At 42.9% G+C, this 23,058-nt stretch overlaps 1 protein-coding gene across 4 annotated transcripts in view; it reads left to right on the forward strand.

Annotated features, from left to right (window-relative positions):
• MAP3K5 (mitogen-activated protein kinase kinase kinase 5) overlaps window positions 1-23,058 on the forward strand; it is a 236,180-nt gene that overhangs the window by 196,964 nt on the left and 16,158 nt on the right. For all 4 annotated transcript variants that reach the window (XM_044248045.1, XM_044248019.1, XM_044248027.1 and 1 more), the window contains 7 exons: window positions 2,013-2,170; window positions 4,355-4,532; window positions 5,295-5,315; window positions 12,096-12,273; window positions 12,364-12,532; window positions 18,109-18,294; window positions 21,117-21,222. In XM_044248045.1, the coding sequence (XP_044103980.1) occupies window positions 2,013-2,170; window positions 4,355-4,532; window positions 5,295-5,315; window positions 12,096-12,273; window positions 12,364-12,532; window positions 18,109-18,294; window positions 21,117-21,222 (996 nt within the window). The remainder of the gene's footprint in view (window positions 1-2,012; window positions 2,171-4,354; window positions 4,533-5,294; window positions 5,316-12,095; window positions 12,274-12,363; window positions 12,533-18,108; window positions 18,295-21,116; window positions 21,223-23,058) is intronic.

The raw sequence follows: 23,058 nt of genomic DNA on the forward strand, positions 1-23,058 counted from the left end.
TTTTAAATCTCTGGAATGAAGCTATATAAGGTATGGATTTTAGAGTCAGTACTCTTAACTAGAGTCAATACTTTCCTTAGGCTAATGTACAGATTGGCTTGTGTCTTCATTATCCTGCTCTGTAAATCTCCTTATATAAAATATTATGTGTCATATGATTATGGAATAAAGAGAGCCGATATGAATACATAACTAAACCTGGTTTTTTTGGCACTTGTTCTATGGGGGATAATTAAGCATGACTAGCAGATAGAGCTTCTCGAAATATCTGATGAATAAAAACATTGCATACTGTGTTAAGATATTACTTGAATTGTCCAATTTTTAAAGTCCACTGTATTTTAATCAGTTGTGATTTCTACTCAAGATATTAGTACAACTTAAATTCTCTCATCACTTCTATTTTAGACTCAGATACAGGAAAAACCAACTGGTAGACTTAAACACATAAACTTTTTCTAAAAGACCATTTGATTTTATTTACATCATTAAAAAAAAAAACAATTACCCTTGTTCATCATCTATAAATAGAGAAATCATAGCAGTTTTCTCCTAAGGGTAGGTGATTTGAAGAATGTAGTTACCTTACCCTTGGCCAGATGAAACGCTTCCCTCCAATAATGTTGCTAATTTAAGCAGACAGCAGACATGTATAGTCATATGTGAACTTGAACATGAGCTATTGCCACATAATAATGAGAGCTGGAAGATAACCTGGCAAAATGACAATAGTTGACAAAAATAATATACTTTTATTTGGTTTTATGAACAACAAACAGCCAGTTTCTAGCATATGTTGCTGGGTTTCCTAGGAACAATTTAGAGGAATGGTGCATAGCAGTTTCACCTATAAATCATGCATGAGGCGTTCATAAAAGGTGTCTGTATTTATCAAAATGTCTGTCAGTTTGATTATGAATCAGAAAATACTGAAGTAGCTCTTTTATAAAATGCCTCAGTATTTGAAATAATTGAATATGGCATCCTGGATGAGTTCCTGTTTGCTGATTATATCATTTGTATGAGTCTATCAGTAGCAGGGGATATGGCAATAATCTGTTCCTGTTCACACTTCTGACTCATTGTTGGATTTGGAGGAATCACTCTAGGGGGTAGTAGAAGCCAATTCAGCCCTCTTGTTCCATCCACTGAGACAATTGCAGTTGAGTGTTTATCTGATATACCAGACCAGAGCCAGAACCAAGCACACTTGGCTCTCCATTTAGTGTTCTATCATAGCAAACTCTTCCACTGTCTGATTCCACGTGGCCTTGTAAATCTCCTATGTTTCATTGTATTCTTCTGCACTCTGTGTCTCGTGATTTGTCTGTACTGATGGCTCCTGACCCGTCTTTGATCTGTTAAACCTGTTATGCCATGGACCACAGCACAGCAGAAGCCATATATATTTGACTATATATTTGACTTACAGAATGAAATACACCAAAAATGATTTACATTACTTTTAACAATAGCTTTCAGGAACTTCGTGCTTTTGTGGTTTAGAAATAAGAATCAAAACGAAGAATTAAGCATTCAATTTAGAAATTGAGAAATAGAGATCTAGGAAAAATGGATGATTGACCTAGGCTTTTCTTGGAAAGATTAGACATATACATAATAGGAATCTTCATGTATTTGAAAAACTAATTGCAAAATATGTGTGTTGATATATTCTCTGTTGTTCTCAAATGACTCATTCTTTGAAGTTTCTAAGCGGTCCCAATAAAATGATACCTCACTTATACTCTACCATCTAGGAGATGAGAAAGTATCTCTTCATGACCAGATCATGTTGGTGAGCTATTCTTATATCCCTGATAAAATCCACTGTAACAACTGCTATTTCTACTTTTCTTAACGACAGAAAACTGGAACTCAAGAAAGATAAGATATTAAGACCTGAATCATACTTCTAAAATTGTCTTATTTATGTGAACAATTAAAGCTGTTGGTAGATATTCATCTGTTTTCTCTCCTTTAAAGTAGAAGTGTGTTTGAATTATCCCCAGGTACCCTTCAGTATATGGCACCGGAAATCATAGACAAAGGACCACGAGGCTATGGGAAAGCAGCAGACATCTGGTCTTTGGGCTGCACCATCATCGAAATGGCCACAGGGAAACCACCTTTTTATGAGCTGGGAGAACCACAAGCAGCTATGTTCAAGGTCACATTTCATATGTCTTAAATGTCTTAAAAACCATTGGATAAAGCTCTTGGATGGTCCATTTATGTGGATGGTATTTTTTTAGGCAAAAGGAAAAGAGCCTAGGTAGGCACATTAAATGTGCTCTCTGAGCCCAGTAAAGTCAAGAAGATTCACTCCCCTCGAAGTCAGTGCCTGTGCCTCACACTGTGGCTCTTTCCCTGCATTAGATTCTCAGCTTCAAAGTGAGATTCCGTATAGCTTTGTCCGACCACCTTTCACAATGCAGCATAAATAACACACTACTCCCTGGAAGATGATTTAAGCTCTTTGGGAAATGGTCTGAAATCTTCCATAGAAGGAGATGGGAAGACATTTACTTCATTTAAGTATTAAATCAAAGCAATATTTTCCTTTGCTATCATAAGAGTTTGGAGGCTCCACTAAGAAAGGGGTGGACAGTAATTGCTATTTTAAGGACGTCAGTCGTATTCTTAGTATAGCTACTCTTCTAGCTCGTTGCCTTGCCCATTCATTTGTAACTCTCCTGGGAGTTACCTCCCAAAACAGGGAGTGCTGAATATGGAAATAGGGCTGACTGAGCCCAGGGGCCACAGCCTGGGAATCCAGGGACTGAGCAAAGCAGTGACCTACTCTGAGCCCCTGCTGTCCCCATCTGTCCTCACTTGCAACACTGCCAAGCTGGAGGAAGGTTTTTAAACTGAGCACCTGTTTCCCAAGAAGTAAAATTCACCCGTCTGCTGTTCTCTAAGGCAGAGCACTTCTGATAAGAATTTGTGATTTCTTTCCTGGCCATTGACTGTGTTTCTAGCACTTATTCCACTGTGAATAGCCTCTTGTGAGGGGCCATGTGTCATATACCCTTTACTTGTTTAGAAGGCTTGGCTTCCTTTCAACTTGAAGATGATCTGATGGGATACTGCTGATACAGAACCAAGGACTGTACCCAAACCAGAAGGGCGATGAGAGCTGCTAAGAGAGCTGCGATTCTCGACATAAATGATGTCTTTCTTTTCTGGGTCAATGTTTCAACTTTCAACTTTTCACCCATCTCTAGGATTTTGCTCTGAAATGCTGCTCCATTACCTCCATTACCTCCATTAGTGCAGGGATTATTATACAGTAGGACTCTCGTACTGATTAACAGTGTTTGAATCTAGGCTCCAACACAGTCAAACTCTTTAATGACTTTGGGAAAATTGCCTAACCCTCTGGTACCACATTTTCCTGATCTATAAAATGAGTATAAAAATAGTACTTATCTAATAAAGGTTTTTTGAGACATATATGAGATAATAAAGTACTTATAAGAGTATCTTACATAAAAAAGAGTATCTTACATATAATAAAGTCTATATAATTACCACAAATAACTGTATGTTATTGCTTATATAATAATATGCTTCTGTAAGCTGTGTAATAACAAAAAAGATTTCCTTAGAAAAATTTCTCTACTAACTACATGAAAACATTATTAAAAAGAATTTAGAATGGCTAGCAGTGAGAAGAAAATTATAATTGTTACAAAAATTCTGTGTTTAATTTTAAGGTATTTTAAAATATCTCTTCATATGGGCAATCTGACAGTGGTAGAACATTTGACTGCATATGGGCAATTTGAGACAGGAGAAATATTCATGTTTCATGGCATAGGGGAAAGAACACAGGCTTTAAGCCAAACAAATTAAGGTTTGAATCCCAGACCTGCCTTTCTAGAACGTATCACTCACCCCTCCGAAACTCATTTTTTTCATTGTTGTAACAGGGATAATATTTAATCCAGTGGGTTGTTGGGAGTATTCAATACATTTCGTAAATCAAAAAGCCAAGCACAGTTCCTGGCACACAGCTATTCTGGTCAACACAACAGTCTGAATTAAAAACCTCTTTCTTGCATGCCAGTGTGCTAACGTGTTCTAAAATGTCAAGGACTGAATTCCTACTTCATAGTGCTGTCTACTGTCTTAACATAATTGCTTGGCCTATGTCACTGACAAAGTTACAAAAACACTCTGGATACTTTCCATAACCTAGAGAAAAAAAAATACCCTCTGTCACTTCGAGGAAAGGCATGAAGTCTGTAGAATACAGTAAAGGATTTTTTTGTGCTAGGGGGCCAAGTTTTCAATCCTGGAGCTCATGTGATGAGATGGTCACTCAGAAGCTACATGTGTTGTGTCTTAGGTGGGAATGTTTAAAGTCCACCCAGAGATCCCAGAGTCCATGTCAGCAGAGGCCAAGGCATTCATACTGAAGTGTTTTGAACCTGACCCTGACAAGAGAGCCTGTGCTAACGACTTGCTTGTTGATGAGTTCTTAAAAGTTTCGAGCAAAAAGAAAAAGACACAACCTAAGCTTTCAGGTATGTGGTTGCATTGAAGAGGATACGGGTCAGAGTCATTATAAACCCAAAGCTTTTAAGGTGGAAGGTTTTTCCAGAAGTAATCTGCCTATAGATATCACTGGAAGTTGGTATAAACATTAGCACAGTGTGCTTAGACATTCAGTTTTGGTTTCAGGAAGCCACCTTACCATCAATTTCATGAATGCTGGGACCTCATACATAGTAGTGTTTCATTGGCTAGTTAGTAGGTAGGTCATGTATCAGGATCTATAGCAATGTATCAGGATCTATAGCAATCTTGCATCACTGATACAAGGGATACACAAGGGGTGAAATATAGCCTCTTAGAGCTGAAACTCTAGATCACCACTGATGGGCTCCAGAGCTCTTATGAAGCTGTTAAAACTTCCAAGCCATCCAGTACTGTGTTCTTTGAATTTTAGGCAAATACCTATTGCCTCTTAGAGGATATCTTTCTGAATCACTAACGCCCTGCAATGTAAAAGAAAGAAAAAAAAAAAAAAGAAAAGAAGATTGCCAGTTACAAGTAAAACAGCAAAACTGTCTTTGGCAATAGTGTCCAAATTTTGGTTCAGAAAGGAAAAGCAAGTAAATGATCCCTTTGTTGTTGACATTTTTGTGTTTATCGGGGATGAGGGTAGACAGATTGAATGTTTGCAAAGGACATTGATCCCATTTCAAGCATCTGCTTTTTTGTTATCTGTGTTTAGCAACAAACCCAACATGTGCTTATGTTGCTGTTTGCTCTTCTTTCCACAGCCCTTTCAGCTGGATCAAATGGTGAGTTCATTTTTATATTGCCCATTGAGCTGAAGTTTGGTACATGATCATGTGATAAGCTCTAGATTTCCCATTAAAAAGCCTCTGCGTTTTGCCTCCATGGGAGGCTCCCAGGTACCAAGGCTGTGCAGCTGCAGGCCTGGCTGGGCTCATTCCTTCAGAACCCCCTCTCCTCCTTAGAAAAGCGAAAATCGATGTGTTAACCCAGTTAGCAGCTACAGTCCCATTTATGAGTGTTCTTAGGTCTTACAGAGCACTTTATGCCTCCTGTTAATTATGACTACAAACTACGGCCTGGCTTTACCTCTCCTCAAAGAATGCAAGCTGCAGGACTCTTCCATCCCCCGTTCTTTACGGGTCATAAACACTTTCTGTCCGGAGCAGAGGGCACTGCCCTACCTCAAGGGGTGCCCACTTCAACAGGAAGAGTGGGAGGGTGCTGATGAGGAGGACCTCCTTCCACCTTCGAGAGACATGACTTGTCCAATCTCAGACTGCTCTCCCACTGCCACACAGAGACCCAAAGAATGAAGCAGTTCGTTTTAACCTAATAAACACTGTGACTCTGCTGTGTGCACAAGGAATGTGCTAGGCCCTGAATACATAAGGATGAGAAAAGCGTAGTTCCTGTCTTTAAGGAGCCGTTGTTCTTGTAGGGGAGACACATAAGGAAAAAAATCTGCGGCTCTGTGGTGTAATGTAGTCAGTGCAGAGGGAGTCACGGAGGGTGATTGGGGAGCCAGGTGAGGTCAGTCCTAGCATGAGCTAATGCTGTAAGCGTAAAACCCCCGCTGTGTGTGAAGGGGGCAGGAGGTGGCTCAGCATTGCTGGGCTTAAAATACATGGGGAGGAGTTGAACGTGGAGAGGGTAAGCAGGAGCATATCTCAAAGAGCTCCCTATGAGAATTATCAATCAGGAGGGGAGAGCCAGGGAAAGACTTTAATCTGGAATTAAAATCACGGGGTCTGTAATTCTGTGATAATAGAAACGTCCTCTATCTATACTGTCCAGTCCCTTAGCCACTAAGCATATGTGCTTTGAACAGTTGAAATGGGGCTACATTGACAGAGGCCCTGAATTTTAAATTAATTTTAATTTCATTGAAATGTTCCTGTAAATAAGCACAGGGGGCTAGCAGCTACCATATTGAACTGTGAAGCTATTGATGGCTCATTCTGAGAGCTGCCCGAAGAATCGTTTATTTAATAACATTTACTAGGTAACCTTTTTAAACCTCTGCTGTGCACTTAGCACTTGGGATCTAGGGCCTAGGGCCTAGGCCCTCAAAATACATAGGCGTGACTCAGGCCCAGATCTGGCTGCATGGGTCACTTGGAATGTTTGTTAAAAATTAAGATTTCTGGTTCTTCCCAGAATCTGTAGCTATAACCTAGAATGCTACACTTTTAAGTAAACAACCTGATGACTTCTTTGCTCACTAAAGTGTGAGAACCTTTGAGATTTGGGCAGTCAGAGACAGGGTGACAATTAGGAGTTGGTTCTGACTGAGCTCTGTCCCTAAATTGTCCTGAACTCAGAGAACTTAGAGTCCCTGGTGCTTTTGAATAGCTGTAAGGATCTAAGGCAGCTCTCCCAGTGGTGCGAGGGAGTTAGAACATTCCCCCTTTTCCAGAATGGGCATAGCCAATTTGCTGAAGTTAGAGCCCTCTCTCTCCCCTAGACAGAAAGCTCCCAGCAGTCTGGGGCCCATAGATTGGCCCCATGTGCTCCCTCCCCACGCCAGTCTACCCATAATAAAGCCATCTTTTTAGGGAATTTTTACTGGGATGAGGATAGACATCCTAACGGTTTAGGGAACCCTTATCCACCAGCTCCCACAAACGAACAACAAGAAAAACTCTTCCAGAGGCATACCCTTGACATTTCCCATCCTCAGAGATGTCATCCAGCCTCTTTAAGACTTCCCATGGCCAGCCCTACAGCAAAGGATTTCTTAAGAGTTGACAAAGACATGGGGCGCCTGGGTGCCTCAGTTGGTTAAGCCTCTGCCTTCAGCTCAGGTCATGATTTCAGAGCCATGGGATGGAGCCCAGGGATCGAGGCCTGTGGTGAGCGCCATGTCCTGCTTCTCCTTCTTTCTCTGCCCTTCTCCCGCTGCTCATGCCCATTCTCTCAAATAAGTAAAGAAAATCTTAAAAAAAAAAAAAATTGAAGAGAGAGTAGCATACAGGCAAGTGACTTAACTCCTGCCAGGCTTCTCTCTGACATCTGGAGGCTCCAGAGCCTCAGTGTATTTGAGCTGATATCAGGGGACTTGTGACCTCCGTGCTCTCCAGAAACTGTCAGCATGCTTCTATGGTAACAGTTATGCCTGAGTTTCTCTCCAGAAAGGCACTGTGGTTTCTCATTTACCTGGAAATCTTTTACAACTTGAGAAGCTAGAAATCTCAGGAATGGATTTCATCACGTTTCCACCAAGAATGTACATACTTGCCTGCTTGGGCATCCCCTTTTCTCCCTCTTCCACCTCATGGAGGAGGGAGTATTCATTTTCCTACAGAAGGTGAACCCCCACTTGGCTTCTGCACCCCACACACCCCTAACTTCTTCAGCTTCCCCACTCTCCACGTAAATCCCCATCTACCCATGCTCTAGTGTTTTCTGTCCTAAACTAACCTTTCCCCTGACACTACTTACTGCTTCATTGGCTAACACCCCACTTTTCCTGCTCCTCATCCCAGCTTCAGGTCTTGAAGAGCAGTGTCCCCTGATCTTCCCCACCTCTTTCCCACTAATCTAGCGTCTGGCCTACAATTGTGTCTGATGTCTGGTGTCACCGACCATTGACCCTGCCTTGTTCAGGGTCACTAATGGGATCCATTTGGCCAAATTCTGAATTTGCTCATCCTCTCAGTGACATTTGGCCCAGATATGCCTCCTCTCTTCAGTTAGCCCTCTCCTCTGGGGGCTTCCATGACCCCCCATTCTCCTGATTTCCTCTAGCTTCATGGCTTCTCCAGTCATTCTCCTTTGCTACCTCCTTTTCCTCTAAATAGTGGTGTTCTTAAGGTCTGGGACCTCTGCTCTCTCCTCATCCCTCCCTTAATTATGTCATCCTTTGCTTTAAATACCATCTCTAGGCAGGGGACTGCTAGAACTATGTCCCCAGCTCTGTCTTCTGAACTCCAGACTCATCCCATGGCCTTAATTTCTTAAACTGAATGCTCAGATCACACCTCTTCCCCACCAAAAATAACTTCCCGTTCAGCCTGGATTCCTTTTCATCTTAGTATATAAGTAGTTCTTTCATTCATTCATTTCTTAAGCCAGACACCTCAGGGTCATTTTTGATTCCTCCCTTTCATACCCTCCCTTCAGTCCAGCAGTGAGTCCTGTTGGCTACCCAACAAATATTAGATATCTAGTAGATATATGCTGGATGAATGACTGCATGAACCCAACAGAGAAGAGTAATCAAATTTAGGATTAAACTTAAATCTGGTAGAAGAGGGATTCAGGGCTGTGTACACAGAACATACAAAATATCTACAAGTCCCTTTTTTTCCTAGATGAGCCATAAAGACTCTGGGCACTGGATTCCATCCTTAAACATAGACAGTGTTACCTCATGAGACTTCCTTTAGGCAGTCAGTATCCATAGCAACCCTAATTCACAGTACGATATAGGCCTTCTCAGTACTGGGCTATTAAATCACATAATGTGACCAAAAAACCAAAGAGCAAGACAAGTCAAATCCTCACTCCCTCTATTCTTTAGAATGTTTACTTACAGAAACACAGGATAGAAACTCCATGTGGTAGCATTCTAGATAGAATTTAGTCCCAAGGAACAACAATTTTGTCTTTGGCATGTAAATGATGCCTGCCTCCATTTCTGCATGGAACACACGTTGAGAGAGGATCTCCACTCTGTGAGCTGGGAAAGATGCCTTCACCGAGTCCAGGGGGTCCACAGTGAACCCCACTTCAGGGCTCTTGTGCCCTCCTCACAAAGATGTTGGCCATCCCATCGAGCCAAGAGAAGGGTGAGAGCTTGCTTCAGCTATCTTTTTCTACCAGCCACATTTAGCTTTAAGGGCTTGATAGCCTGGGTGGCTCAGGGGGTTAAGCCACTGCCTTTGGCTCAGGTCCGGATCTCAGGGTCCTGGGATTTAGCCCCGCATCTGGCTCTCTGCTCAGTGGGGAGCCTGCTTCCCCCTCTCTCTCTGCTTGCCTCTCTGCCTGCTTGTGATCTCTCTGTCAAATAAGGGCTTGATAGCTAATAGCAATGCAAGCCCTGCTCCTGTGCCTTGAATCCATATTTGGCCGAGCCAGCAGCTGTTATGTCCATTCAGCAATCTGTCCCCGGAAATGCAGAGTGAAACAAAGCACACTATAGGTCTTGAAAACTCCCAGAAACGCCCTCGCCGAAGCAGTCCTGTTTGGGCCCTCCGACAGAGCTGTCTCCTCTTAGACAAACTTTACTGTTACCAGCAAGAGGTTGTTCATTTGCTTTCGGTTACCCCAGCACTTCCTAAAATCTAGTCCACGAAGTGCTGGGTCCATGAGCTGTCCCAGGAAAGAGGGCATTTCGTGGTCAAGTAACGTTTGGGAAATGCTGCCTGCAGGTGCTTCCTCTCCTTCCCCCACCCCACCCCCAACATCGCTTCCATGTAGCCATTTGCACTTAACCTTTAACTAAGGGATTGTGGTGTTGACTTGGTAAACCCAGAGCAGCTCTTCTTAGCTTCATCTCAGTTCCTGCCTTCAACTGAGTCAGCAATGCAGCAAATTCAATGACAGAAGGTGGGTCAACCAATTCCTCCTTGGGAGACTTTCTAGTTAACTGATCACTGGGATGATTTCCCCAGAGAGGAACTATCCCAGGAAGCTGTATACATCTCTTCTTCCTCCCCACAGTTGAAACCAAAGCCAAGTATCCCTCTAACACCTGCTTTCTTCATCTGAGCTATAAGCGGGATAGAATAATAGAACGGTAGTACATGACATCTTCGGTATAACCAAGGCGGGTAGGACGTGTCCCACCTGCAAGATTCTATGATTAAGGAAGCTCCTAGATAGGGCTAGAAAACTTTTTCTAAGACTCAGCAGCTTCAGAAAGCTTCCCTGTTGGGTGTGGTCAGGGCAATCCATTTTCAGTGAAATGTCACTTCCTGCTGTGTAATGGGATTCTTTTTTTTATCTTCTGGGTCATCACTAAGTGTGTTATGAAGTAAATCAAGTTCTTGGTAATGTGGTGTGACCACCTATTGAGTATATGCTTGTGAAAAATAATTATAGAAATATATATTTTTCTGATTACAAAAATAATAGTTTATTGTAGAAGGTTTGGAAATTTTGGAAAAATAAAGTCACAATCACCCCAAATCACATCTTCTAGAAAAAACTACCATTCATAATATGGTATATTTTCTTCCAAGTATATATATATAGCAGATCATAAGGCATATCTGTATGTGGAATCATAGGGATAGAATCCAGAGATAGTTGGAAGAAAAGGGCAAAGAAAAGAAAGGGAAGTTCTGTTTGGCTTTCATATATTGGTAAATCAGATGAGTGCTTCTCAAACATGTCCATCTGTCTGATCAGTGTGGATGGCCCGCTGCCTCCGCCCCTCGCTGTTAATCATTACTGATTTGCAGTCACCCCGAACAGAGGCAGGAGTTCACAGCTGAATGACCATCCCACATCTTTGAGCTTGGGGCCCTCGTTGAAACAGCCCAGCCCAAGAGGGATTAAGTAAAAAAGGATTCTAGGCAACCTTGGATTTCCTTTTTTATAATTTTATGTCTGCCTTCTTTGGTAAGACCTTTTGTAGTATTGGGACACTTGTTTGGTAAGGGATGACTCTGTCAAAAGTTACTTCCTTTAAAATAAGTATTTGATGAAACATTGGTAACTACTGCTGGGCTAATAGAATCTCCATCACAATTAGAGCCCATGTCTGAGGCAGGATCACAGTCTCTGGGAACTGGGAAAGACCTAAGAGATCATGTGGTCTTTTGATTTCCAAAATTTGTATTTAGCAAAGGACCCTTTTTTTTTATGACCCCTTAAGCAGAACCCTGATATATAAGACTGACAGATCCTATTTCTGTTAGACAAAACAGGGTTGAAACCTATGTTCTAGAATCACAGAATACTCATTCCCCCTGGCTATGGCAGTCCCAAGATGCTAAGGTGGACCCTTGAGCCTGTGAGGAAGATGGTTTAAAAAAATATGAACCTGATCCTTTATTTTATTTTTAAATATATGTATTTATTTATTTATTTATTTAAGAGAGAGAGAGAGAGAGCAAGCACAGCAAGGACAGGGGGAGAGGAAGGAAAAAGACTCCCCGCTGAACATGGGTCCCAATGTGGGGTTCAATCCCAGGACTTTGAGATCATAACCTGAGCTAAAGGCAGATGCTCAACCGATTGAGCCACCCAGATGCCCCACCTGATCCTTTATTTTATAGATGTGAGAACTGAGACCCATAAATGACCTTCCTAATGTCTGACAGGTGACCAATAGCAATGAGGAGATTGGAACCCAGGACTACTGGCCTGGTTCTTCTTCCACAGTTTCATGGCCCTGAGATATTCCTTCCAGGGCCTGGGGGACACCTACCCTGCTGACCCCCTGCCTGGGTTATATGTGGAGCATGGGATCCATGACCAGCCTCTTAGCATAATTTGACTAGTCATTGGAATGAGACACTTGACCACCACTGTTGCTGTCTTTGGGTGCGTGTCTAGTATGTGTATCTTTTTAAAAGCGTCCGTGACCATTTCTTCCCCTCTCTTACAAACAGAGTATCTTCGAAGCATATCCTTACCTGTGCCTGTCCTGGTGGAGGACACGAGCAGCAGCAGCGAGTACGGCTCAGTTTCTCCTGACACAGAGTTAAAGGTGGACCCCTTCTCTTTCAAAACGAGAGCCAAATCCTGCGGAGAAAGAGATGTAAAAGGAATACGGACGCTCTTTTTGGGGTAAAGACCTGACCAACTTTGGGTGAAAGAACTATGTTGTGTGTCCTTTTATAAAGGACATGGTGATTTATGCTGTCTAAATTCTTCCAGCATTCCGGATGAAAATTTTGAAGATCACAGTGCTCCCCCTTCCCCTGAAGAAAAAGATTCTGGTTTCTTCATGTTGAGGAAGGACAGTGAGAGACGCGCCACCCTTCATAGGATCCTGACGGAAGACCAAGACAAAGTTGTGAGAAACTTAATGGAATCATTGGCTCAGGTAAAACCTCTCATGGATCCTTCGTTTCCCAGAGTTAATGTATCTTAGCTGTGTCCTCACTGCTTGGAACTGTCCCAGGCGACGTGGAGCCTTGAGAAAGGTGTAGAGCTCTTGATGATGAATCAGACCTACCCAGGAGAGGCAAAAGGGAAATCCTTGATGTAGAAACTGCATTTTTGAACATAGCTACTTGTAAGTCCCTAGCAACTTGTTCATTGCGGCGAAGTTCCAACCAGCCCGCAAGCCCCTGTTACACTCCATTCATTTGTTTATTGATCGATCCGCCCGTACGCGTTGAGCCACGTGACTTTCTAATTCCGATGGTAGCACAAGGCTCCCTGCCAGTCTCCTTTGAGCATTTAGGAATTAGGTATTTCCTAATACTGCAGACTCAACAAGGACCCCTGTGCTCGTGGGGCTACATCCAGATGGATGGAGGGTAATGGGCCATAATAAGTAAATTATATAGTGTGTTGAAGGCTATGTGTGCTGTAAAAAAAACTAAGCTGGTCGAACTCTTACTCCCTGGTATATTTGTTTGCTGGGGCTGCCGTAACAGAATCCCACCGGCTGAATGGCTGAAACAACAGAAATTTATTTCTCACAGTTCTGGAGGCAGAAGCTCTGAGAGCGAGGTGTCGGCAGGTTTGGTTTCTCCTGAGGCCTCTCTCCTTGGCTTGTCTGTGGCACCTTCTTGCTACATCCTTACCCAGCCTTTTATCCCTGTGCACACCGGTGGGTGTCTCTTCCTGTTGGATTAGAGCCTTATTGTTGTGATCTCACTTGACCTTAATTACCTCCTAAGATCCTTTCTCCAACCACAATCACACTGGAGGTTAGGGCTTCTAATTGGGGTTGGGGGGACACAGTTCAGTCCATAATACCTGGGAAAATATGTTCTCTAGGATTCTGCTTACAGATAACAAGGAAGAATCCCCTCCCCAGTTTTGTCCCAGTAGAAATGGGGTTTCCTCCAGCCCCAGGCCTCGGGTGCTGCCTCCTGAGTTTGGAGCAGAAGCTCACATCTCTTCAGGATGTCAGCCTCCATAGCCATGCTTGGCTTCAGGCTTGATACTTGGTACTTTCTTTCAGTGGCATGGGCATTGGGGACTTGTCTGCCTGCTCGGGCTCCTAGACCACCAGCTGGCTATGCCTTCTTTCCTACCTTCTGTCTTGGGAAAACAGCTGCGGAAAGTGTGGAGCTAGAGGAGTCGGGTCAAGTTTGTCTCTCAGTCCAACTGTCTCCCTGTTCTCAGCTGTACTGGGATGTAAACAGGGCAAGACTCTCTTCTTGGCTCCTGTCTTCATCTTGAGAATCCCACGAAGTTTCTCTGCTGATATTTTTCTCCTCAGCAGTTCTCTAATGCCTTTAGATCCCGTAGGAAGAGTCAAGGCCACATGTGTGCCAGCAGGGTCTCTGGTGTGAGGAGAACTGAGATGAGCACACCTACACTTTATGGGAAGACCCTGCGCAGCTCCTAGAGGAAATCCATCTCGAGCAGTTCCTTGGAGGCCCAGGAAGTGGGGGCTCTGGGCTGAGGGACAGCTGGGGCCCTGAGCTGGAGTAGGGTGAGGCCTGAGGAGGCTGCATAGGAATGTGGGAGATGTGGACGAGACAGGAGCCATCTTGAACCTTCGGCTTTCTCTCTTCTCTTGCCTTCTGCTTACTCTGGTCATTCAAGGATCGGGGATCGGATGGTGTGAAATAAGAAGAAGAATCAAATTTAGATGGAAGGAACAGCTGGGCAGCAGTTGGAGGTCATACACTCATTCAACAAATACTTATTAAACCTCTGCTGAAGGCCGGGCACCCGTCTACTTGTTGTGGACATCACAGTGAACAAAACTGGGTAAAAGAAATATCCCATTGAAGCTGGCACTCTAGCAGAGGAAGAAAAACAATAAATATTAGTAAATATTTCATAGTAGTAGTGGCACATCCGGTGACATAGTAATAATAGCAAACCTATATCAATAATAGTAGTAACAGGAAACATACTCAACACACACAGTATTATTCTTAGTAGTTCAGGTGTATTTACTAACTCCAGCCTCGTGGCAATAGCACTATAGTAATAGTTCTGTTGTCCTCATCTTGCCTACAACTCAGAGACACAGAGGAGCTGAGTAATGGCCATGACCACACAGCCCTAAGCAGCGGAGTCCAGATTTAGACCCACGCAGTCTGGCTCCAAGGTCTGTGCTCCTAAGCACCCCCTCCCCCACTCTCCTCTCTAGGAGACAGCTCCCAGATGCTGACAGGGGCTAGTGGAAATGGGAGGGACTGGTGCTTGGAGTGGGGGAAGGAAAGGAAATCGCCCTTCGCTGCTGTGGAGTGAAGCGCTCTCTGAACTGTGGCTGCTCGAGTCAGATGCCTGTTTCAGCTCCAAAACATGCAGAACTCAGGGTTTGCCTAAATCTCATAATCATCCCTAGGGACGAGCTCTTCCAGTACACAAAGCATCTGCTTGTTTGGGGTTTTTGAAGGTCCATCAGGCAGGACTGCCTCGGTCGTTGTCATGGTCCCAGCTCTTAGCACAGAGCCTGGCAAGAGACTTCCCTTCATGAGTGTGCTGAAATTCTTAACATTTTGTAGTTTGTTAATCCTATTCAGTCGTCTGTGGCCTCCTGGTTTTTTCAGCGTGCCTGAGTGTTCTCTGTAAAAGGAGAAAGAAGAAAAAACTCAGAGGGCATGCCTTGGTGCACCAGCACAAAGGGACCAGTGAGGACCAGAAACTATGGGTCAGAGTGCTGCATCTCAAATCATCCAGGGATAGCAAGGGTCTTCTTCTTCTTTTTTTTTTTTTTAAAGATTTTATTTATTTATTTGACAGAGAGAAATCACAAGTAGATGGAGAGGCAGGCAGAGAGAGAGAGGGAAGCAGGCTCCCTGTTGAGCAGAGAGCCTGATGCGGGACTCGATCCCAGGACCCTGAGATCATGACCTGAGCCGAAGGCAGCGGCTTAACCCACTGAGCCACCCAGGCGCCCCAAGATAGCAAGGGTCTTCTGATTGTTTCTCTAAGGGTGCTCTGAATCCCGTGGTAGCGTGGCAGTAGACAGGTTCCGATTCAGGCTCACTGCCCGCTCTTCCAGCTAACCAGGGCAAGAGAAGGCAATGGTGAGGAGTCTGGGCTCGGTCTCAGCTTTCCTCTGCCAGAGGCCTGGCTTTACTGTTTATTAGCAGGCTGTGCAATTTGGGCAAGTTATTTAACTTCTCTAAAGCTGATTTTCTAACCTACAAAACAGAGGAAATGCCAGTATCTACCTCATGGAGTTTCTATAAGGAATAACCAAGATCATGAGCAAATGAGAGACTAATAGAGTGTTTCACAAATGCTAACTATCATTATTGCTTTTGTGACCATTATCAAGCAGGCTAATCATAGTTGTCTAATCTCTTTACGTTTTTTTCTACAACCAGATATAAATAATTCTTATCGTAGTGTTAAATATCTCTGGATACATCTTTACCTTTAAGCCCACCCTCCCTTTTTTAAAAAATTTTTTTGAACTTTTTTTTTTAAGATTTTATTTATTTATTTGACAGAGAGAGATCACAAGTAGGCAGAGAGGCAGGCAGAGAGAGAGGGGGGAGCAGGCTCCCTGTTGAGCAGAGTGCCTGATGCGGAACTCAATTCTAGGACCCTGAGATCATGACCTGAGCCGAAGGCAGAGGCCTTAACCCAATGAGCCACCCAGGCGCCCAAGCCCACCCCCTTTTTTAAGGGGGGAGGGGCAAAGAGAGAGGGAGAGAGAGAATCTCGACCAAGCTCCACACCCTGTTGAGGGGCTCGATCTCATGACCCTGAGATCATGCCTGAGCTGAAATCAAGAGTCAGGCACTTAGCCGACTGAAACACCCAGGTGCCCAAGCCTAACCTTTTTTAATAAGACCAAAAGTACTGCTGTCCCAAAGCAGCCCACAAAAGCCCTTTGGACTCATAACATTCTTCTGAAATTCACTCATCATTTTTGAGGAGGTTTAAAAGATAAAGAATAGAGTGCGCCTTCACAGCAGAACCTGGACAGTGCTGTGCTCAGGAAAGGCGCACTGTCAAGGGCAACCTTTGGATGCCCAATCTGCATCCTTGACACGGGAGATGCTCGTCTGAGTAAGCACGTTCAGGAGTGCATGTGAAACACAGGAGTTAGAACAGAAGCCACAATCATGTAAGTGGATGAACCACTCCAGACAGAAAACATTTCCCAGAGCAGACAGTGTTCCTTTGTAGGACAGTGGCACACACATCAGAAAACCAGAAGCAACATGTTTGTCTGTTGTGAAAACAAAGCTAATGTCAAAAAAATGTTTGCTATTTCAACTGCTGGCAAATAGGGAGCTGATTCTTCACTAAGATAAGCTTCCAATTTCTGAATAACTCACATTTTTCTTCTTGAACATATTTTCATGTTATTATGATATTGCCTGTGAATCTTTACTTTGGGTGTAATTTAGTTGGTGGTAAGAAAAGAAAGTTTATAATTGTTCCCAGTCTCGTTCTAATTCCCTTAATGATAGCTTTCAAGCTTTTCAATATAATCTTGTCTCATGAAAACATAAACACGAGAGGGAGCTCCCAAATGAAACCATACTGAGGGAGAGAACTTGATGGTACATTGATTGTAATAGAATTGTAATTATCACAGCCTGATTGAGGAATTTAATTTTAATGATGCGGTAACAAAATTGTATAATAAGAGATAGAAATGAGCATAATAAAAATCTTGTTTCTTAAAGTTAAATGAGGATAAATAATACCCTACCATGTTTCCTTTGAGAAAAGGAACCTGTTTAAATATCGTATTATATTTTTAATATAGAAACGTGTCCATTGGTTCAGTCTTACAACCAATTACCTCATCGGTGGGTAAGGAATTGTTTTAAGTGAAAGGCATCAACACATTTTAAGGGCAGTTAAAGTTCTGGGGAGCACATTGTAGGTGGCCTCTCATACCTGAAGGAGGTAGGGTCTTAAGGAATTCCAACCCTAGTGCCTAGCCAAGCCCCACAGAGACTGAAACTTGTGTGTGATTCTGAATACTTCATGTTCCGAGAGTTTGTACATCTCTTCTCAGCTTTGGCTGCTGTTGGCCTCCTTAGCATGGTATTTCTATTTCTGTCCCCCCTTCTCCTCTCCATGTAGATAGTCACTCTCAATTCCATTGGTTGTACTCTCCCTTCCTTACAACTAGAGGTACTCTTGCTGCTATCTTTTGATTTGTCTCTCTGGGCCAACTTTTAGCTTAAGATCCTATGGCTCATTGCCTATTCTCTCTTCAGTTCCCCATTAAAATTTCTGAGAGGTATTACCTCAGCCTGTACCTATTTGGGGAAAGCTCTGTATATCTAACTAAATCATAGCTGTTGGCTGAGCTGTGCAGTAGGTACTCTTCCTCCCAAAGTCTGATTATTTCTTGGGTGGTTGGTGGGGCTGGTGGGGCACAGAGTTCCAATATGGCCTCTTCCCTTTAGTGGGGGCGTTTTGAAGCCCAGGTCCCAACAGGGGCTGTGGGAATGGTCGGCTTATGATGACTGTGTCTAGCACAGATCAACTGAAAGGTTTTATTCACAGGGGGCTGAAGAACCTAAACTAAAATGGGAACATATCACAACCCTCATCGCAAGCCTCAGAGAATTTGTGAGATCCACAGACCGAAAAATCATCGCCACCACACTGTCCAAGCTGAAGCTGGAACTTGACTTCGACAGCCACGGCATTAGCCAGGTTCAGGTGGTGCTCTTCGGTTTTCAAGATGCTGTAAGTATGATATTTTGCCTATGTCCTTCCACAGACTCCCAATGAAAATTAGAAAAATAGGTTAAAACGTTAAATTCTGTTACCTTTTCTTTCTTTACTAACTCTGATGACCTCTTCTTTTTCGATGGTGAGTAAGTGTGAGCTGGTTCCTCTTGTGTGCTTCTAAGGAGCGGATCTGTTGTTATGTGTTTGTATCCCACAAAGTTGGATACCCATGAAATCGAACTCCGTGGGAAAGAGCAAAAACTAACAAACATCTCCCATGGCTGAACTCTGTTCTTATGAGATCTTGTAGCAGCGGGTCACTGTTTTGGTGACTTGCCATGGAACTCATTTTCCTCATGCACTTTTAAATTCTGTACGAGAACTGCCACCTAGTGGTCACTGAAGAAAATGCAACCATGCGGATTGGAATTATCGCCCCTGAATAAATCCAGTGCTTCCCCCCCCCTTTTCACTGGTTTCCATACCCAACACTTTAAACACGTTTGTTTAGTACACATTAATTCCTCACTGAATGAAAATTAATCCACGAGAGATTGCTGAAGGCTCCAGCCTCTCAAGTAGAGTTGCTATGCAACATCAACTAGACGCCAGTCTTTCTAAAGCCTGATTCAGCACCGGAGGTGCTCTTTGTGAGTGAGACTAATCTGTGGAACTCTGTACCAGAGAAGCCTGAAGCCACTCCTAGGCCTTCGAGGCCTTCGCAGAGTGCAGGAGACTGAAATAAGAGAGTTCCTGGCAGTGTCTGGTGTAAATACAAAAGCACTTTGCACGAAGGGATTTAAATTCCCCAAATTAACTCACTGCTAACGTATGTATTTCTCCTGCGTAGATGTCTTGGCAGTTGTATTTGGCGCATCAAATGATCCCTCATTTAAAACCAAAGTAAATCCTTCAACAGCCACTCACGTTCTCTGAAACTCTATGTAAGCCCCTTGGTCTTTGTGCCGTGCTGTGGTCAGGGACAAAACTCCTGACGACTGAGGTCATGGGTGATGAAAGCAACGGGCGGCACCTATCACTAATAGTTAAATGCTAAAGGCACACTTCACTGCAACTAGGGAAACCTAACCATCTGCAAATAGAAGGAATTAATTTATTGATTTTGCACTTGCCCGCACATTTGGCTTCCAGCCTAGAAGCTGGAAAACAAATTGACCAGTAGAATTCAGATTGAGTGGTGTAGTTTTAATTGTGGGCCTTGAGCCCAGGTCACTCTCTCTGTCTCTGTCTGTCTCTTGCTCTCTCTCTCTCTCTCTCTCTCTCACTCACACACACACACACACACACACACACACACCTGCTATTGCTCACTCACTATCCAGGATGGGAGTGAACCCAAAGAAGGTACCCCGTTTAATGAAGAACTATGGGGAGTGGGTCATAGTTATGGAGGATCCCTTCCATCTAGAGACATTTCTGAGTTTACTAAATGCTATACCTTATATTATTCAAATAAGCAGGCAGATCCTTTAAAAAATGAAGGTCTGAGAACAAACTCATTCTGAAAGGATGTCCTAGAACAAGTGTGAGCCTACCAGTGGTTCACTTACTTTTGAGAGCAACTACTATGGGGATTTTGATGAAGACAGACCAAGGGCAGGAGTAAGCAACTGGAACTCCAGCTTTTGGCATGGGATCGCAGCTGGGGCATCTTCTCCATCGATTCTTCTCAATTCTCTGATCAGAGCCCAGGCTTTTTCGTGTCAACCAGCAGTTAGTGCAGTTAACCCCAGTTTTAAATAAGCTTCTCTTATGTTTTTATATTAATGGTTATTTTTAAAAAGATAACACATATGGCTTACACATGGAATGGAATATTATTCACCCTTGAAAAAGAAGAAAATTCATACATCATACTACGTGAAATAAGCCCATCTCAAAATTACCATGTGATTCCACTTACGTGACAGACCTAGAGGAGTCAAATTCATGGAGGCGGGAAGTAGAATGGTGTTCACCAGGGGCTGGGAAGGGAAGGCAGTGGGGAGTTATTGTTTAACAGGTGTAGAGTTTCAGTTTTAGGAGGTGCATGCAAGGAATTGTAGAGATGGATGGTGTGATGGTTGCACAACAGTGTGAATGTACTTAACGCCACTGAACTATATGCTTAAAAGTGGTTAAGGTGGCAAATTGTATGGCATGTGTATTTGATGACAGTTTAAAAAAAGGTAATTCATGTATCTATTTCAGTGTCTATTTAAATATGTGAACTAGTACTCGTCACTAAAAAAAGATACCCTTATACCACAGACTTTCAATGTGAACAGCCTTTCTGGAATATTCTAGCAGGTTCCTCCCCTGTTTGCTGAGATATAGACAACTGTGGGAAGGAAGATAAGGCAAGCACTGTGGCAAATCTGTAGGTAGCAACACACATGCTCATTTCCTCCCTTACCTGCTTTTCCAAGTCACCAGACTAGGCTGAAACATGTGGTTATATTAAGCCTCAGAGTCACAACACTAGAGACCAGTGTTTGTTTTTATTTCAAGCCTGTTATATTCTTTTTTCCTCCTTTACCACCTCCACCATCCAGTTTGTAGACGCCATGAAAAGCTGAAGTAGCTTGTTCTGAGTTCCAAAGAAGCCACATTTTATTTAACCAGACTGCCTTTGATTTGTTCCCATGCGGATCACCAGACTCTGATTCAAAGTGGCCATTTTTCATTGTTTCCCAATGACATAAAGAAATTATGCACGATTCAAGGTGAAGAAACGTTTTAGTAGTTGTTGCTAGAATGTCATCCTGATGCTTGTGTCATCTAGGTTATTTGCAGTTAAAAATTAAAGCAGACTAAATGTCACCCTCTTTCTCCAGGTCAATAAAGTTCTTCGGAATCATAATATCAAGCCACACTGGATGTTTGCCTTAGACAGTATCATCCGAAAGGCGGTGCAGACGGCCATCACCATTCTGGTGCCAGGTCAGGAATATTTAGTTACTTGGCAAATATTTAGTGTGTGACATTTTAAATTACTATTGATCTGTCGTTTATGGTGTCTTCCTTACTGCCTTTCAGGCCAAGTTAGCCTTTTTGTTTAATCTTTTTAAAACCACCGAATAATGTTTATCGAGTGCCTCCAGTCTAAGCCATGAACACCAAGCCAAATGTATACTATGGGTGAAGAAGATAGCTTCCTTGTCGTTAAAGAGTGTGTCTGGGTATGGCGAGAAAGAGGTTATGTGGGACACCCAAACGCATATGCACTCCAATATGCAGATACTTGTGCCCACAAAGCACACCCTTGTGTCATCTTTTACTGGTGGTTCCCAAACCAGCTGGTACACTGAGGGATGTCAGGAGCTCTTTAAAATTATAGCTCTCCAAGCCCCATCCCAGACTGAGTGAGTAAGAATCTGCTGGGAAAAAAAGCCCAGGAATCTGATTTTAATCCAGTTCCCAGGTCATTTTGATACACAGCCAGGTTTGGAAATCACTGGTCTAGACAGATCCCAGCTATGCTTGCAATGAGGTACAAAAGGGGTAGTGTTGATGAAACAGAGTTTTATGGAGTGAGAGGCACATTCATACTCCAAGGCAAACTTCCAAGTACTTTTGATAGTGTATGCACTAGTAAAACATTTTAAGCAGAGCTCTTCCATCCTATATGGATGTGTGGGAGGCGGTGTGTGTGTGTGTGTGTGTGTGTAGAGATCATAAGTAGATAGATAAACAGATTTAGATACATAAATTAGAAATATGTCACACTAATTTATGCATGTATTATAAAGCAGTCTAAAATAGAAGTTTAAAAGGATTAGATAATGAAGTATATTAAAATTTAGGTTATTTATTTACATGGCACCACAAACTTAAGTCATCGCCAATCCTTCTGTGTTGTGGAATTCCCTCTCTTCTCTCAAAATACCTTGTTTAAGAGTGAGGGCAAATGTGTCAAAGTTTATATGAAACCTCAGTAAATATTAATTTATTTCCTTCTTCTGTAAGAAAGAAATATGGGAAGTTCCAATATCTCCGAACACGCTGATCCTCTACTCAGACCACACCTCCACCCCTCATTGCTCTTGCCGTGTTCCTTCTCATTCTTCAGGTCTCCGTTTAAAAGGTGCCTCCTCAGACAGTCCTGACCCACCACGCAGTCTAAAGTAGGCTCCACTGCTATTCTGTCTCCTTGGAAGTGCTTTTCCTCATTTGTGATGCCTTGCCAGTTTGAAACCGCCGTTATTTTCCTGTCTCCTGGCTGTTACCCTCACAGAGGGTAACAGTGTCCGCTTTATTTTGTGCAGAGCATATTGTCCAGCACGGTGCCTGTAAATCAGTGGACCACTGATAAATATGAGTTGAAATAACACACAAGTGAGTTTCACCTGATTATAACAAATGAGGGTAGAAAATTTGCATAACTTCAAAAAAATTCTAGAGGCATGGAAACACGTAATTAACAATTGGATGTGAACCTAGGGAAGGTAATGCTAGTGTAGACCTAATGTAATGCTCTAACCAAGTTAACAGATTCTTGTATTTCGGGAATATGTTGTTGGGATAAAGCTGGATGTGAGGAATATACCCTAGAGGGGTCATATATTCAGAAGATAGGAGGGGTGAAAGGAACTAGGCGCGTATTAGTGAAAGGGATAGGTGTAGGCATAAGTTAAACACAGTAGCGATCTAAATGAGCAAAGGAGAGAGGGAGTATACCTTGAAATACTTAAATAACATATAAATGATCTGTTGATCTAATTTTTAAAACTTCCCTCTAAAAATGGATTACCTAAATGCTATAGATTATATCCTGGC

The sequence above is a fragment of the Neovison vison genome, chromosome 1 (assembly GCF_020171115.1).
Source record: "Neovison vison isolate M4711 chromosome 1, ASM_NN_V1, whole genome shotgun sequence".
NCBI lineage: Eukaryota > Metazoa > Chordata > Mammalia > Carnivora > Mustelidae > Neogale > Neogale vison.